This window comes from Ostrinia furnacalis, unplaced genomic scaffold, assembly GCF_004193835.3.
Source record: "Ostrinia furnacalis isolate ACB-3 unplaced genomic scaffold, ASM419383v2 OfSCF2414, whole genome shotgun sequence".
NCBI classification, from domain to species: domain Eukaryota; kingdom Metazoa; phylum Arthropoda; class Insecta; order Lepidoptera; family Crambidae; genus Ostrinia; species Ostrinia furnacalis.
In genome coordinates this window covers 559,041-576,488 of record NW_021132653.1, presented here as the reverse complement: position 1 = coordinate 576,488, position 17,448 = coordinate 559,041, and the positions used below count along the sequence as shown (strand labels likewise).

Here is a 17,448-nt window from a genome sequence, read left to right as displayed (position 1 = left end):
AACTCATATACTGGATATTATAGCTAAATTCTCATGCGATTATAGTAAGGATGTAAATTACGATTAATATCGAATTAAAGATTTTATCTCTGATTAGCAAGACTCATTTTATTGTCGCTTTTAATATGGAAGTATTTCTGTAATAAAATTCAAAACCTTGTACATAACTAGGAATATTGCTTATTATGCATTATGCGTTTTACGAATCGCAAATAATGCCATGTAATTGTAACCAATTAAATAAATATCCAATACCAAGTGTTAAATGTCTAGCGCGCATTGTAGGTGTAATATAAAACAACTACATAGATACTGTACCCGCTACTTCGTATGCGTGAAAATAATTTTAATATTATTTTTTTCCCCATTTTTGTAACATTTCGTGATGTCAGCCTATAACTTTAGCTCTTGATAAATAGTTGGATCCAACACAAAAAAATATTTTTTTCATTTTAATTGTTCCGAGCTAGTAAGCAAGTTCCTGACATTAGCGCATTTAACAAAACAAATAAAATAAAATTAAAATTAAAAATTCATAAAATTCATTTATTTTTGCAAATAGGCTTTTAAAGAGCACTTTTACACGTCCCAATATTAACCCTACCACTGCTTCGGGACAATAAATGGGCCATTGCTGAGAAGAAGCAGCGCAAAAAACTCAGTCACTATTGTCAGTCACTTTATTGGATAAAATTCTTTAGCTTCAAGCATAAAGGAAAACATTTAAAAATATAGGTAGAGGTGGGCGCCGATATACAATTGGCCGGCGGCGGCGCGCCGACTTTTTGACCTCGGCGGCGGCGGCGTCGGCGGCGTGACCTTGTTTGACCTTTGTTAATTAGGTTTTTTTTTCAAAAATCTGCTTTTTTAGTATCTGCCGTCAAGATTAATCAGGTGATTTGCAGTTACTTGGAGTTTGAGCCACTAGAGCAGTGGTTTACCCTAGTAAATTAGATACTTTGATATTTGGATAGCGGGTTTGGCTGAGATCAGGTTCTCGTATATTTCCTAAAGGCAAGCGTACCAATGTGCCGATAAAAGTACCCTTAACATGTATTTTTGAGCTCTTTGGAGGCACAAATAGTTAATGGTNTTAAATGTATCTAGCGCGCATTGTAGGTGTAATATAAAACAACTACATAGATACTGTACCCGCTACTTCGTATGCGTGAAAATAATTTTAATATTATTTTTTCCCCATTTTTGTAACATTTCGTGAAAATTAAAAATTCATAAAATTCATTTATTTTTGCAAATAGGCTTTTAAAGAGCACTTTTACACGTCCCAATATTAACCCTACCACTGCTTCGGGACAATAAATGGGTCATTGCTGAGAAGAAGCAGCGCAAAAAACTCAGTCACTATTGTCAGTCACTTTATTGGATAAAATTCTTTAGCTTCAAGCATAAAGGAAAACATTTAAAAATATAGAGTAAAGATACATCAGTTAGCATAGATCTATTCCCATGATCAGGGGGCGTAGTGTGAGTCTACATCAATATTCGATATCGAGTACGTCAAAAAAAATCTATGAAAATTTCAGTTCCTGAAAGTATCTGCTAGAGACGCTGTACAATCCAACATACATATGTGTATAATGTAATTTTTTTACGCAGTCGATATCGAATACTTTTAATGTAAACTCACACTAAGCCTACAGTTTGAGTAAACTGTGTAAATCTTTTGTGTCGAAACGTAAACTCAGGCGCATCATGTCGACAGGCGCGGAAACCAATACTTTGCGGGCGGTTACGTGAAAAGCTGATCACGATCCTCCGCCACGAAGCTCGAGGATCAACACTGATCGATTGAAGTCTAATTTTTCATTGAAAGTGGCCTACCTGTGGCTGCACAGGTAAACATTGCCGAGTAACACCATAAATTAAAGGGACAAACAGAAGAAAGCCATCAACAAATGCAACTTGTCATAGTTAGTACCTATACGAAGTCAAACTCTTCCCTTCTAAAGTTTCCATTAAGCACTGCTCTACCATCCAAGCTAAAACTAATTAGGATTCTCAGTTGAAAAAACGGCACCTGTCGATACAATCAAGGTAACCGTCCCATAGTCCCACGGTACCCTAAAACGGTATTTAGGTAACGAGTCTGAAGGGCCGTTGGTTAGCCTGAATTTCGTCGAACGGGAACCGAACCCGGGCCCGCGGCCGCCGTGTCTGCGCAGACAAGATCTCTCCCCATTGTGTGCTTTGAACCACTCGATAATGTTCTACTTTGCCGGTAAAAAGAGAATTTTAATGAAACACCTCACTAAACTTTCACGAGGAAGATGTATTTTAAAGTTTAAATATGCAACAAAGAAAAGGTGTCTTACTCGTGGTTTATCTCATCTTCATGTAAAGCAATAAAAGTCAAAAGACAGCCGAAGATTGATAAACGAATGATAAATTATAAATTATTGATGTTTTGACATAATATGACCACGGATATGACGTCGAATGTGGGCATGGGACGACTACATATCTGAAATTCAGTCGTGCTGTGCTGCAATCCTTTACAGCGGCAGCAAATACTAATAAATAGTAGGTGTTTTTCGTTTAGTTTTTAATTTTGTGATTGTCCACATTTCATACCTAGAAATATTTTTTATCACATTTTCAACAGATCTTAATTTATTATTTATTAATTCACGAGATTATTTTTAACAAAAACATAAATCACCCTATTACTTGAGGAATTCACCTAAATGCTTACAGTGTTATCTTGGAATTGATAAAATTATTCAGAATGGCAATAAATTTGGTTTTTCAAAGTAACATCCGCTTGAACTCTGAAAGTGGTTCCCTGGCTCAACTTGGAGCTATAATCCATCAGCTCGACAGCAAACATAGAACGATCGCCAATTGATTTCATATGCGAAGCATTCATTATACTAATGGGATTGTATGGTCGATAGATAGCAGGTTTTTTGTCTTACAATAATAAAATAGTGGGTACATCCATTAGCAACTGTCCAAACTAGATGTCGATGACTTTTAGGTTTAGGTGTGTCATGCAAAGTAAATAAGAACTTCCAATTATGATTTGCAAATCGCTGCAGGGCGTTAATATTATGCGCTATTTAACTTTATAATCAACTGAATCATGTTACCATTAAAATTATAAAAAAAATCTTTAACATTAATGCATTGGTCTAAAATTATTTTTCAGTGTTTGTCTGGCTTCAACTTTGCAGCATTAACAGTTCGGTAGGATATTTTCAAATATTTTATGTAATTCTTTTGGAAAATATGTTCGATTTATTTCAAAGCGCCTTGCGTCCAAAAATGCATCCTTTAAAGCTGTACAAATAGCGTACGAAGTCACGGGAAAAGCTAGTGTCTGTCTAGTCTAGTAAATATATAAATCTTTAAAAGATATTGCGATATAAACCAAAGCAGCGACACAATATCAATAAAAATACTCTTGAGTAAACGATAAAAGTTTTCTGCAATATATTGACAGGAAGCAAAGTCCAGTTTTAAAACCGATAAGTTATAGTTTTAAAATAGGCTCAGGTAGATTTTAAACACGTACGCCGTAGAGGTATGCACATTATTATTCATAATATCTTCCAATCGGACGCTCGAACGAGTGTTCAAGTATTCAACTTCTCACATTATAATTTTATAGCGCCACCATACACGTACAAAAATATATTTCATGATTATTTCTCATGAGGTCTATTGTAAATGTCAACCTGGATGATATTAGCGCTGCTGTGGACTTGGCAGGTTCGGCGTTGAATATTCTATTTGCATAATATAGATATTTGCCAGAGGCAAAATGGTAGGTAGGTACCTAAACGTCATGTATTTTTTCAAAGGTACTTATTATAATTGGATAGATATTATTAATGAAAGTAAATGAAAAATCTTCATAATTATTAAACAATATTACATAGCTTACGGCAATCCAATGTATAATTTACAAGCAATATCCAATTTGATTATCATACCTCTACATTAGCATGTCTGCTTTTGTTAGGTAGAGTTTCTCATTGGATAAATATGGAATAGTTACCAACTGTCTACTGTGCCTAGAATGAAAACTGGTACCAATTTGGTACCTTTAACTCTGAGTAAATAATTCCGAGATGAAACCTAACAATTTCTGGATTAAGCGTGTAAACAAATCTAATTATAATATGAAGTATGCTGTATCATAAATATACTTAAATAGTGGTTGCTTACCATGGGTTCGGATGCTAATATTAATAAAATATGCTGTCTATTTTGACGGTGCCTATAGCCGTAGCGTGGTTTGAGAGCCTAGCGGGCGGTCCCCGGTAGGATCCCGCAGAAGGTACACTCTCGTATTTTGCGCCACTCCGATCATATTACATGACATTTGCAATTGGTGATTATATGCTGGACAAACAAGACCGCGTCTTTCAGTCTATTTACAACACAATGCTCTTTGATAGCGTTTACGTAATGCGCTATAAATAAATCGCACATCAGCCAAAGTTTATTTTAATTTTGGTTTTGCATTAGATAAGCCACCTTAAAATGTTTTTGTCAAGCTGTATTTGGAACATAGGTATGAGTAAAAGAGCTGAACACAATTGATTTCGACGTTGGACGTGACTTCGTACCGTATCGATCCAATTAGAGACTATTTCCACTAATATGGGTACTAGAGGTTGCATATATACGAGTATAGAATTTAGTTTCTTAAAATTCCTGCAATAACGGGGCACTTACCATGTCACCATATCTTGTGTCATATTTATGTTTTTCCAACCTGTTTATTTTTGCATCGTTCGTTCGTTCGTTCGTTTCAGCCAAATGACGTCCACTGCTGGACAAAGGCCTCCTCCAAGGCTTTCCACAATGCACGGTCCTGCTCTGCCCGCATCCAGGCTCTTCCCGCGACCTTTACGAGATCGTCGGTCCACCTAGTAGGAGGCCTGCCCACGCTACGTCTTCCAGCCCGTGTTCGCCACTCGAGAACTTTTCTGCCTAATTATTTTTGCATAATAAGTATCTTTTCCAAAATGGGTTTTACCATTTATTATGGCGATGCATTTAAACAATACACTATCAGCGTTTCAGCGTTATTAACGACTGCTTGATAACTTCATGAAACTCGTTTTCCGTGTATTTATTTACAGTCTTTTCTTCGTTCTTTTGATAAGTTTATCCAACAGTCAAACAAATGTAATAGGCCATTAAAAGGCAATGAATGTGAAAGGTCGAGATGAGTTGTACCGTCGTATCGTGCTTACTTCAGATGATTATAATAAACCACCGCAGTAATAGGAAAAGTTAAAGAAGGGTCATCCACTATTGCTTATCCTTGTGGCTTGTCTATTATGCTATACTTAAATCTACATAGCTTTGACTGCTGAGGCTCGATTCGACCAAACTTTTATCCGAGAATAACTCCTGGTATAACTGGCACATTGACAGTCTCAGTATAGGAAATATGTCAAAATGTCGAATTACTGACGATTTATTCTGACATTATTATTTACTCTTGTTTGGTCGAATCCACCCTGAGTAACAGAAAGCCAGTATTTGGTCTATCTAGTAATTATAATTACCACTTTGAAACATTTTCCCGTTGTAACCATGCGACGATTTTACCTTTTTGTTTTGTTCAGGTGAGTCTACCTACTGTGTTTGCAATTTTCCATTGTGGTACGACACAACGTCGTAGTCATGGTAAGACACCATTAACCTACCGTTTTTGCCTTATTCACTTTTGTCGTAACATTTATTGAAATTCCCATGTTTTTCGAAACTAAAAGGATGTAGGTATAAGCGCTTTAGAAAATTGAGTTCACTAGTTTAAAATCCACTATAGCAAACTTAATAAAATTGTAGGGATTGCTATATTTGGGACACGTAAGTTCCCTGAAAAGAGACAACTTAATAATTGAATTTCAATTCTTTCCAAATTCCTAGACCATTAACTTGCAAACTTAATATGATTTCATCCTTAGCTTACCATCTTATGTACCACCACAATACCTTTATCTATAAGGAACTTGAAGCTCATTTGCTTACAAGCGCCATTAAAATTTAATATCGCAACCGATACCAGGATCACTGTAAACGCAGCCGATAAACTTGCCGGGTACAAATCGCCCTGCACCGAGCTAAGCTGAACACGAGTAAAGCAACAATAGTATCGCCCAACATGGAAAAAGTCGTGACCGACTCATGGCCGGGTCAGGCGGGACGCTGCGGGCGTAAATAATGCCGACGTCCGATCTTAATTATCGCTCCATCGTTAGAGATGACCGACGGGCACACCGAAATCGGCGAGCGAGTTGCGACATCGATTCCCTGACGGTCATTATCGAGAGGCCGCATCGATAAATCGCCGATACCACCTGCGAGACGGCCGGTGTTATTGTGCCGTTTTGGCAGCAGACATTATAATTCCTTTGTTACTATTGCTATTATTTTCCATCTGATGACTAGTGATTTTAGTATTGGTATATTACAGATAATATCAGACAAGGCACAAAAGTCGTTTGTTTTCGCGCGCGCAGTTGTAAAAGTTGATATCATCGTGAGCACCGCCGAAGATTAGGGTTTTAATATGCTGTCTACGTGACTTGCTTGAACATTTTGTTGTGCCGTTACTCAATTTTTGCACAATTATTGTGTTTTGGAAAGGAGTCTGGATATGAATCTTCTAATTTGGGAGTTATTTTATTTTTGTAAAGCCTGTAAATATTGTGTAACCCACCCCCAATGCACGCGTTTGATATAAATTATCGTGCCTTAGATCGCATACAGTACGTTTTTGTATAATAATAAGTTGTTCATGTGATTGCCTTCGGCAATATTAAGCTCGGTACAACAGTTGCAAATCGGAGCATTATTTCAATGATATCGACGTAGGGTAACCATTTATCCAAATCCGATTTCTCAAATCAAACAAAACGTTCGAGAAAAAAACACGATATGCTCTCATTTGGTTTCAGTTCGTTAATCGTTAGAGGCTTTGTGCTCGCCGCTGCGCCCGCGCGATCTCGATCCGAGGGCGACGTTGAAAAATTCAGAGCTCGTGATTTTCGTTCGTGTGCTTCATTTATTTGCGGACTGGAAATATTGTTTACTGCAACCCTAGAGGTTCCGGCTTTCACTTCGACATTATGAAAATCATCTTAGATAATATCAAATCATTTCCTGTTTTTTGTTTGTACAAATGCACATTGTTGATACATTGCAGCTTTCGTAATAGAGCTGTTTCGTGATGCATCTTACTTCGTTACTCAACATACTTTAATTACATTATATTAACGTACATTTTATTAAGTTCGATCACAATCTAAACATTCACAATGATACCTTGAGCAAGCTTAGGAGTATCATTCAAACAAAAAGTATTTTTAATCACACGAAATATGTGAGCAATTATTGAAAAAATAACCTAATTATTTTTGATTCATTTAGAGGATCGAGCTCTCGTGGCGGCGCTAACGAGCGGCGCGTACGCATATTTATTGTTGCTGCGTTCAATAACCAAATGCAGTCAATGCCCTTATTTGTGATATATTTAACAGTAAATCATTTATTATAACGTACCTTAGTAACTACATGTCATAAGTATTACACCAGTTTTCATAAGTAGATATTCAGATAGTTTTTATACCTACGCATAACTATGATATTGAGCGCTGCTGCGCTGGGTAAATTCTTATTTTATTTACTCTCGTATTTGCTAGTAAAACTAGTAATGAAAACGTGTGGTCTGATGTGTAGGTATTGAAGTGAAATAATTTATTTATTTATTTATTTAAGGACAGCTAACAAGACATACACAATTAACAGGAAAAAAAAACATAGAAAACAATACGTGTTTATAGTGTAGCCTTAATTAAAAGCTGCCACGACATGTGCATTGNGTTGCATATATACGAGTATAGAATTTAGTTTCTTAAAATTCCTGCAATAACGGGGCACTTACCATGTCACCATATCTTGTGTCATATTTATGTTTTTCCAACCTGTTTATTTTTGCATCGTTCGTTCGTTCGTTCGTTTCAGCCAAATGACGTCCACTGCTGGACAAAGGCCTCCTCCAAGGCTTTCCACAATGCACGGTCCTGCTCTGCCCGCATCCAGGCTCTTCCCGCGACCTTTACGAGATCGTCGGTCCACCTAGTAGGAGGCCTGCCCACGCTACGTCTTCCAGCCCGTGTTCGCCACTCGAGAACTTTTCTGCCTAATTATTTTTGCATAATAAGTATCTTTTCCAAAATGGGTTTTACCNAGTCAAGTTAATTTCTTCAACATATCAGTGTCACGAATGTAAATAGATTCCGAGCTCTCAGACTTCCGCATAAAAATACGCCCCCCGCGAACCCAAATGAATTTATAATTTAATTCCTTGGCTCGCAGTCTGGCCGCAGCATGGATGTTCTTGTTCTCGGGACTCAGGTTTTCTGCCACGAAAATGGGTGTCCTCTTGTCATCTATACCCAGGGTGCTGGAGTTGAGCTTGTCGTGGGGATGAGACTTGTTGTAACTAATTACTGCCGCCAGAAGGGAGTCCCTAATGCGTGGGGAACTCAGCCTCAATAGAATAGACCGCGGTCTCGTGCTGCTGGAGTTCATTTTAGCGACGCGCGAGCAATATAAGATCTCAGCTTCGTTTATGGGATGATTGACGACCTGACCTAGCTGCTTGACTACGCTGACTATATTTTCAGATCGATGTTCCGGTAAGCATTGCAGCTCTAAATTGCAGGAGCGGCTTAATTGGTCCATTGCATTCAATCGACGATTCATCGAGATCATTTCACAACGTAAAAAATCATTTTCCTTTCTCAACGATTTTATATCATCCGTGTGCGTCTAAACACTCGATTTTAAGGATTCAAACTGGTCATTTATGAAATCGATTCCAGTTTTTAATTCAGAGTATTGGTCGTTTAGTTCTCTAAGACGAGTGTTTAAAGTCTTGTTGAGTTCAGTGACGCTGTCTTGCAACGCCTGTCTCATTTCCTCGCGTAATATATTCCTTAATTCAGCACGAGTAACACATTCCGAACAAGAAGTCACAGCCATACTTTGTTTATTTTGTTGTTGTCCCTTACGATGCGTCGAAACGAACGTTATCTCTGCAAGGCTCGTAGGTGTTGACGGTCTAACCAAGTCATTCGTGTTATCGCCTTTAGGTTGCTTACTAAGGCAGTTTGGGCACAGCCAGCCAGCTTTAAGTTCGCTTGTGATGTCATCAGAAGTGCAATAGTTGAGGCATAAATTTTAAGAACTTCTAATTAACATTAAATAATGTATAAGCTTTAGAACAGGCATATGACTCTCCTAAACGACTCAGTCCTATTATAAATGAGAGGTTAGTTTATTAAAATATAATAACTACTTACTTGATCGTGAATTAGTATTCACGAGGCCGACTCTAGAAAATGATTTCCACGCGTACGAAGTAGCAGGGCTAGTTGTATAATAAATCATTATCAGGTATGCCAATGAAGTTAAACGAAATCAGAAATGGTGGCCTACATCAGAAAGATTTCGTGAGTTAGATACAAATTTTACGGGATACTTAATGCAACAAAATAAATTGTTGTTACTACGTTTCGTATTGTATTAGAAATTTTCACAGACTCGGTATTTATTTTTCAGTATCCATGTGTAAGTTATTCGACTGTAGTCAGATATTTGACCGCAATCTTATTAGTTTATTTGATAAGACCAATTAAATCTAGGTTTGATAACTGCCTGGCTAGTGAATAGGTATATCTAAGTTACTTATCTATTTTATCTTTTGTTGTAACGTAAATATTCGTTTTATTAACTATACCTATACACTCAGTTTTGATAGAATGACAACTGCATATCTTATGATCATTACCATATTCATTTTGGAAATTTTAATCGAAATCCTTAAATCTCCCTGCCGCTTATCTGATGTGGTTATTCTGAAGTTTTTCCAAAAAATATGTGAGACACGCGTAGTTATTACAAAATTATACTATCGATCAAGCAATAATACGTGGATAGCGCCCTCGGGTGGCGAATTTAGGAGAAATTGTGGGTGCTCGCGTGCATTCCCCGGAGCTGTATAATCCTTGCATGAATACTAATATATGTTATTCGGCCGAGATCATATGGCACGGAAAGGAATCAGAATATCGGCATGTTCGGATCGTTTCGGTATTGTGTAATGAGTAGCGTACGTCTAGTTATTACTTTAAGATAAGTTTATATTCAATGATAGGCAAATTTTATAACTAAGTAATGTGCAGTCGCAGTGGGTCTTTATCTTTAGGCGCCTTTACTCGTTATTACGTAGCTAACGTTTAGTACATTATTATGTAAGGCCTATAATAAACTCAATTATGAAGTAATATAACAATTTTGTATGGTTGCCACTCACCTAATGTGTTATTGAGACCTTTGTTGGAAGAAGTTCTGATAAGTGTTAAGTGATATTTCAGGCAACTCAAGTAGAGGTTTTCAACAAACTCAACTAGTTGATAGTTACTGGTCAACTCCAGCGCAATGAAGAAGAAGAACCTGGGCATAACCGGGGACATTATTGTTTTCCAAAAAGACATAATCATCAAGACGCTAAACCGGTGACTTTAAATTTCTGGCGTTTTCGGTAAACACAGGGCCGAAAGTTCCCCGCGCTTGCCCAGAGCGATGCAAATTGCGTCGCCTGTTATCGGTGCACTTTATCCGGGGTACTTTTGTGCATATTTTACATATATTTGCGGGGATGCGGCCGATAGCCGACGTGGGCGGACCCCGCGCCCGCATGCTAATGCGCGCGGCAAACTCAGCCGCAGATGCGCACTTAGGTAAATCTTTAATAAGGATCTGATTTTAGCTTTTTCTTCCTTCCTTTCGTATGTCGCAAAAGAAACACAACAGCACCCATTTTGCGCACCGTCTTCGAAACGTCAAGTACAGTTTTTTTTATTTACTGGATAATTTCAAGCTCGCAACAGTAAAAGAGAACGTCCTTCCGCTTTTGTTAAAGTCATAAGAAATGCATGCTATTTTATGCGCGCAAAACAAGATAGGCATAAAACAAATAGCGGCAATAAAGATCCACATCGCGTCTTCCCACTAATCTCTGACACCGTAACATAATTGTGTGGAGTCCCGGGGGTATAGCGGCGCAAGCGCGGCTTGCGGTCACGAACCGCTCTAAACATAGCGTCTAGCCCTAAACGATGCCACCATATCCGTCGGCCGACAGCATCCACTCATAAGTCCATGTTGCTTTAGCTCACGGCACCGATTTACTATAATACCTATTTTGTCAAGTGCCTCGGCCAGTTGGTATGGGTACAGATGCGGACACTTTGATGATGTCACAGCCGAAATATGTTATGGAGAAAAGTTTAGAAGATAAATCTGTTTTATACAAATCTAATTTCAGGAGTTGTAAATACTTAAAGCAAAATGTATACTGAACGACACGATCTCTTGTAATAATATGAACTGTCTATTAGCATGGTCTTCGTTGATATCTACATATTAATTTCATGGGTAATGAGGAGGAATAATAAAGGACAAAGTATACAACGATTTTATTTTTGTCATGAAAAACGGTTCAGTAAGGGCATCAGTGACAGCTCTACATGCTTAAAAAAGGAGTTCACAAACACAACGCTACCTAATGTATATGAGAAGTGCTGTAAAATTACATTAAAAAATGGAATGAGGCAATAAAAGGAGTGACGTCAAAATTTCGAGGTAAACGACTGGAATGATTGATGCTCGCGAAATTACGCCGTTTCCAAAACGACAAGTGTGCGGTCATTTTTCAGACTCCAGCACTTACAGATCTCTGAGACTTCATTCTTACTCACAAATAATGCAATCAATTCCCAAATTACAATAAAAATGGGACCGCATTCAATTATAATCACTATCTTGCCTGCCAGTCAAAAATTATACCAAAACTGGGATCGATAAGATCTTAAAATAATTTAATTATAAAATTCTCAAAAAGTTAAACTACATTAAAATTACTACTTGCAAATCACTGCGGCTCCTCTCATGTGGAATTTGGTCTGTCACATAATGCACGTATCGCCACAACCGGGTACAAAAGTACCACTTATTTTATGAAAAATATTTTTAAAGTTCCCGTAAATGTAACGTTTGTCTGACCAAATACCATGATTAAATTAATATATGTTTTTACAATTTAATATAAAATATGTTTCAGAATTTTACTTATTATAAAAGCTTCAGTGTCCATCTGTCTGTGGCAAATTACAAGTTGTTGAACTAAAGTTCCACAGTATTCCATTAATGTCGTCTCACTTACATACAGCTGTATCTGAGATATGTGAGTGAGACAACATTGTTGCATTATTATTAGATAAAGTTGGTCTAATGATTGAACCAATGCGCACAAGTATGAATAACTTAAGAAAAGCTTGTTTCAAAATCATTCTTTAACTTTATTTGTTTCAATTCATAATGTTCTCGTACGTGCTCGCACGATGCAACACATTCCGCGTCTGAAGGCTAAAACAAAACACAGTCTAGACAAATGATAGTCATTTGTTGTAATCTACACATAATTTTCATTTCAATAAAATCTGTGTAACTCATATTGTGTGACATAAATCATTGGAATTTACACCGAGGTCTTGTCTGTGAACTTTGCTATACTAGCTGAGATTGATGACGTTATTAAAATCTTTGCAAACGTATTTAATGAATGACAATGTATAGGTTGCTGTAAGTGTGTAATCTAAGCTTGAATATTACATTTGCAAGGCATTTGTTATCATCGTATAGATAGACAGAGGAAAGACCATTTGTAATGCTTTTAAGGCCATGATTTCCCAAATTGTCGATATTTGACCGATTTTGTTTGCAGATAGCTTCTAAATGAAAAAATATTTTAGCAAACAAAAAATTGTACGAGTAAGTTAATGTCTTTAACTAGGGCGACAACTTTTCCAAAACACGATATTGCATAGTTTGTCCGATAAAAAAAAATCCCAAAGAAGTACGTCGACNTGTAATGCTTTTAACGAAGTTTTAATAAAACTTTTTGTTATTACTTTATTTTAATCATATCTATCAAATGTTAATACTAACGGCTAACGGAACAAAAAACAATTTATTTTATAACAGTCTATTTGATGTTCACTCAGAATCACACGCATCTAATTTAAATAATGATGCAGACTATTAAACTTCAAGGCACCGATTTCTAATGTTGACGATTTTTTGCTGGAGCCTAATCATTACTCATTGGAGGGGTACACGAAAACATACATTATTTCTTATTAATCTAGTAGCGTACGGCTATCAATTATCGAAACTTGACTAATCGCCGAACCCACTAAACCGACGTTCTGTCATTTCTCTTCGCTTAATCGATTACTTCAAGCGTGAACTGTAGGGGGTCCGCTAGCGTAAGGGTAGAGTTATGCACGAACTTTTTTTGTACTTACTTGAATTTTTTTCTTACAATGAAACAAAATCTGGTAGACTGCTGCGATCCAGATCTTTATAGATAAAGGACAAATGAATCTGTTCGTAACAAATATGTATCTATCATACTTTATTCAAATTGATCTTTCACATGCTATTTTTATCTACTTATTCATCGATATACAATAACAAAGACAGATAGAGACAATTATCTTAAAACATTGTCATTTCCGTTCGTAACATTACTCGATGGTCAATATATTGACTGGGAACTTTTACAGTTACAACAATAAAGTAAATATTTACAATCATACCGACGNGGACCACCGTGCGACGGTTTCTCATGCATTCTTATTTTCTGAACAATAAATTTTATTAACACGCACATCACAATTTATTTGTTGGAGGTGCACGGTCGTACAATCAACGTTAATTGCTGCTTCTCTTACGTAAGGTTCCGTGGGCGTCTCTTCTATGCCGGGCAAGCGTCGGGCCGGCCCGGCACCCTCGCGGACAAAGAAACGATTGAGTCATCACAACAAATGCGCAGCCTCCGAGGGCACGCAACTCCACAATCGGACTCCTCTTATCTGTGACGGCTCCGATCATTGTGTCCCGAATTCTTCGTGCTTCAGAGTGCGGATGACGAAATGCTGGCCCGTTTTAGTATTTTACCTCTCTCAGCTTTTGTTGACTTGTCGAGTTGTTCCCGAATGGCTTTTTGTAAACGTTCGCCGACCGCGTTTGTAAAGCTCGCTCTGACTGACTTCATAAATCTTATCTAACATATCGCATCGAGCGAGGATTAAACAGTACCTTCGTTTAAACCGTCCAGACAAAAAACTGACAGAATCATCTTAGTAAAAAGTCAATTACATAATACCTTTTTACCATAAAGCACATTATGAAAAACTATCGTTTCTTGATTGACGATATTGAATGTATAATTATATCGAGACGTAATCAATCTTTGCAAAATATCACATAAAAACTAATCAAAAATACATAAAGCGTGTGACAAAAAAATTGGTACCACCCTAACTAAAAAGCTGATATAAAAAATTTAAATTACAGGAAAGAAAATAAAAATGAGTCCATTAATCATATTGATGAATGCACTTAGGATCACATTATACTAACGCTGCGCGCTGCATTCTGCTGAATTTCTTTCGATTCACTCACTTTGGGAGTTAGGATGCCCGAAAATGATTCATCGAATTCGGAAGACGCACTAATGTAGGTATAAGCAATTTCGATTTGATACATGATGCAAGATAATGATCGATATTTATAACAATCATTGTGTTGCAGTGATGATTGCCGCATTGTCTACCTTTCTGTGATATTTGACAGTTGTTAGTTTTTTATCAGTATCGATGTTAGATGAGATTAAAAGTTTAGGGGCGATTTTTCATCTCCAGACACTTTTATTAAAATAATAACTCGAAGTTTTGACATATTCTTGAGATAAAAACTGGCTATTGAGAATTATTCATCAAATCATTATTCAAAACTGCGCCGTGCCGTGACCTCGAAAATTAATGAGGTATCTTAAAATTCACGTAAGAAAATTCCTTTTAAACCGTTATCTGATCATAGAATTTAGTCTGCGGTCACATTAGGCTTTATCGCCAAAATCGATCATGTGATCCCGAAGCGTATCAAACAAAGTCGGGCGCATTTTGTCATCGTGGCCGCGAGCGCCGAGCATTTGTCGACCGGCGCGGACCGACAGCTGCATTTTTAGAATTATTAATTTGGCCCATGTTCTTGTACTGTGTTAAAGTATCCGATTTTGTGGTAGCCTCATAAATAAAACATCACAAGACTCCACTTGCGACTGTCTCAGGAATCGTAGCTGGCTTAAATGCGTTATTGTGCAGCCACATTGTTTTAAGTTTCGCGTTGTTTATTGTTGCGTCAGTAATTCTCGCTACTGCAAAGCAGCCACTGAAAGATATTTTGAAGTAAGGGGTCTATTTTGGCCCTGTTAAATTGCATGCATCTGTAGGCCTGTAATTTTAACCTCTTTTTAACGGAAAACATTTTCTAAATTCAAAGTCCTATGAGATTTGCACTCTGCAGTTACAAGTTTTTCATACACTTTAACACAACTAATTTGTACCTACATACTAATATTATTTTACTAATCACATTATTTCATTTTCAGGTCGAAATCGTGATACTGGACAAGAATGACAGCCCACCGGAGTTCAAGAACATACCACCAGCTTACATGGCTTCGGAAGACCTAGCACCGGGACAGCTCATCGTGACCATCACCGCTGAAGACCCTGACACGATAGGGACCATCACCTACAGTATACAGTCCGAAGAACCGACGCCATTCTTGCTGGACTCCCGTTCGGGGGCGTTGACCCTCAAAGATCCCCTGGACAGGGAGACCATATCAGAGTACCAAATCGTGATAAGAGCCGACGATGGCGTGCAGTACACAGACGTCACAGTAGTTGTCCAGGTTAGTTTTTGTTCCACTCGAGTTGCGTTATAAAAATAATCTGTTAGATGGAATGTTTAGCTGACGTATCTTAGATGAGTACACGCGAGGAGAAAAATGCTGCGCTCATTGAAGAGGTGTACGATTTGTATTTATTATCTGGAGTAAGAACCTCTTCATCTTTCTGTAGTGTGTAATAAAAGCAATGATGACATATTTTATAGAAAAATAAATAAGGAAGTGATGAATAAGTACTTTAAAAAGAACTTTAACATCGAATTTACTTTTAAAGTACCTGTTGTCTTTTTTTAGTTCAAAACTATACTAAAACTTAAACAAGCGAATGTGATAAGTCATTTTTGACTTATAGAGCTTATTTACTTGAATAAAATAAAAGAAGTTGAATATTATTCTTAGCAAAGTGCGCAGGAGTGTCCCATATCAGAGCACACGTCTCGCGCCGCCGACTCCGATCTGTCGGGCGCGCTTGAGCAGCCTACTTCCACCTGTCACTTCGTCAAATAACAGCCTCTGTTATGTTCAGGCTTCTTTGCCCGGAATTATAACGAATTATTAACGTTTAACATTTTTGGGGCACGATAAAGGTGAATTGATATGCCCTATATGAATATTAAGTATTGTAAATACTTTATAAATTGACATTGATGAAGTTGCAGCTATTGCCGTAGTTTGTGTCTCAGCTCATAAGTATTAAGTCACTTTTCGTGGTAAATAAAGCGAAAATTAAACACACTACCAGTTTAGTCTCATCCCTGAGGACGCAAAAAAGTCCTTTTCGAAATGGTAATCGGTCGAATTTCATTAACATGATTAAATATTCTTAATAACTACCTTTCAGGTTACTGACACCAACGACAATCCGCCAGTGTTCAAAGAAACTGCGTATTCCTTCGACATTCCTGAGAACGCAGCGCGGGGTTCCATAGTGGGGACCGTAGAAGCCGTCGATTTGGACTCGGGTGCCAATGCCCAGTTGACGTACACCGTCATCTCCGACTGGGCCAATGACGTCTTCTCACTCAATCCTCAGACTGGAGTGTTCACCCTGACCGCCAAATTGGACTACGAAGAGGTAAGCTTTTGGTATAACCTAGAGCTAAAAATGCTTTATACTTTGCTACGAAAGCAGGTTTTGTTTAAAATAGCGCCGAGTTTTGCCCTTGTACGCCTGTTGGTAACAACCTTGCCTCTCCATTTGAGGCGTTCATCTTTCTTCTTTCTATAAATAACTTTCGAAATTTTTATAATTTAAAAAGTTTGTGATTATCGCCGTTGCACGTCTGTCATTTGGTAGTCGTCTATTATCTTTTTAATAATAAAGTTTGAACGTGCTAGGTTCATAAACCTACATCTGGAGTGATTGCTAGTAAAAGCTGGTGATTTTGTTAAGTTTAAGTCATAACTTAACCGATTGTGTGCAAATGAGTCATGCCGATGTTCTCACCGGTTCATGTTATAACTTGACATTTGAATTACTTTGCATTTTATAGGGCATCGTTTTACGACTATAATACCATTTTTATAAGTACTATGCACATTCGCTTCGTGAATTTATAACTGCCAATCCAATT

At 37.5% G+C, this 17,448-nt stretch overlaps 1 protein-coding gene across 1 annotated transcript in view; it reads left to right on the top strand.

Moving 5' to 3' along the window:
* ft (cadherin-related tumor suppressor fat) overlaps positions 1–17,448 on the top strand; it is a 117,692-nt gene that overhangs the window by 84,088 nt on the left and 16,156 nt on the right. The window contains exons 2-3 of the mRNA XM_028308362.1: positions 15,569–15,877; positions 16,716–16,949. Of these exons, the coding sequence (XP_028164163.1) occupies positions 15,569–15,877; positions 16,716–16,949 (543 nt within the window). The remainder of the gene's footprint in view (positions 1–15,568; positions 15,878–16,715; positions 16,950–17,448) is intronic.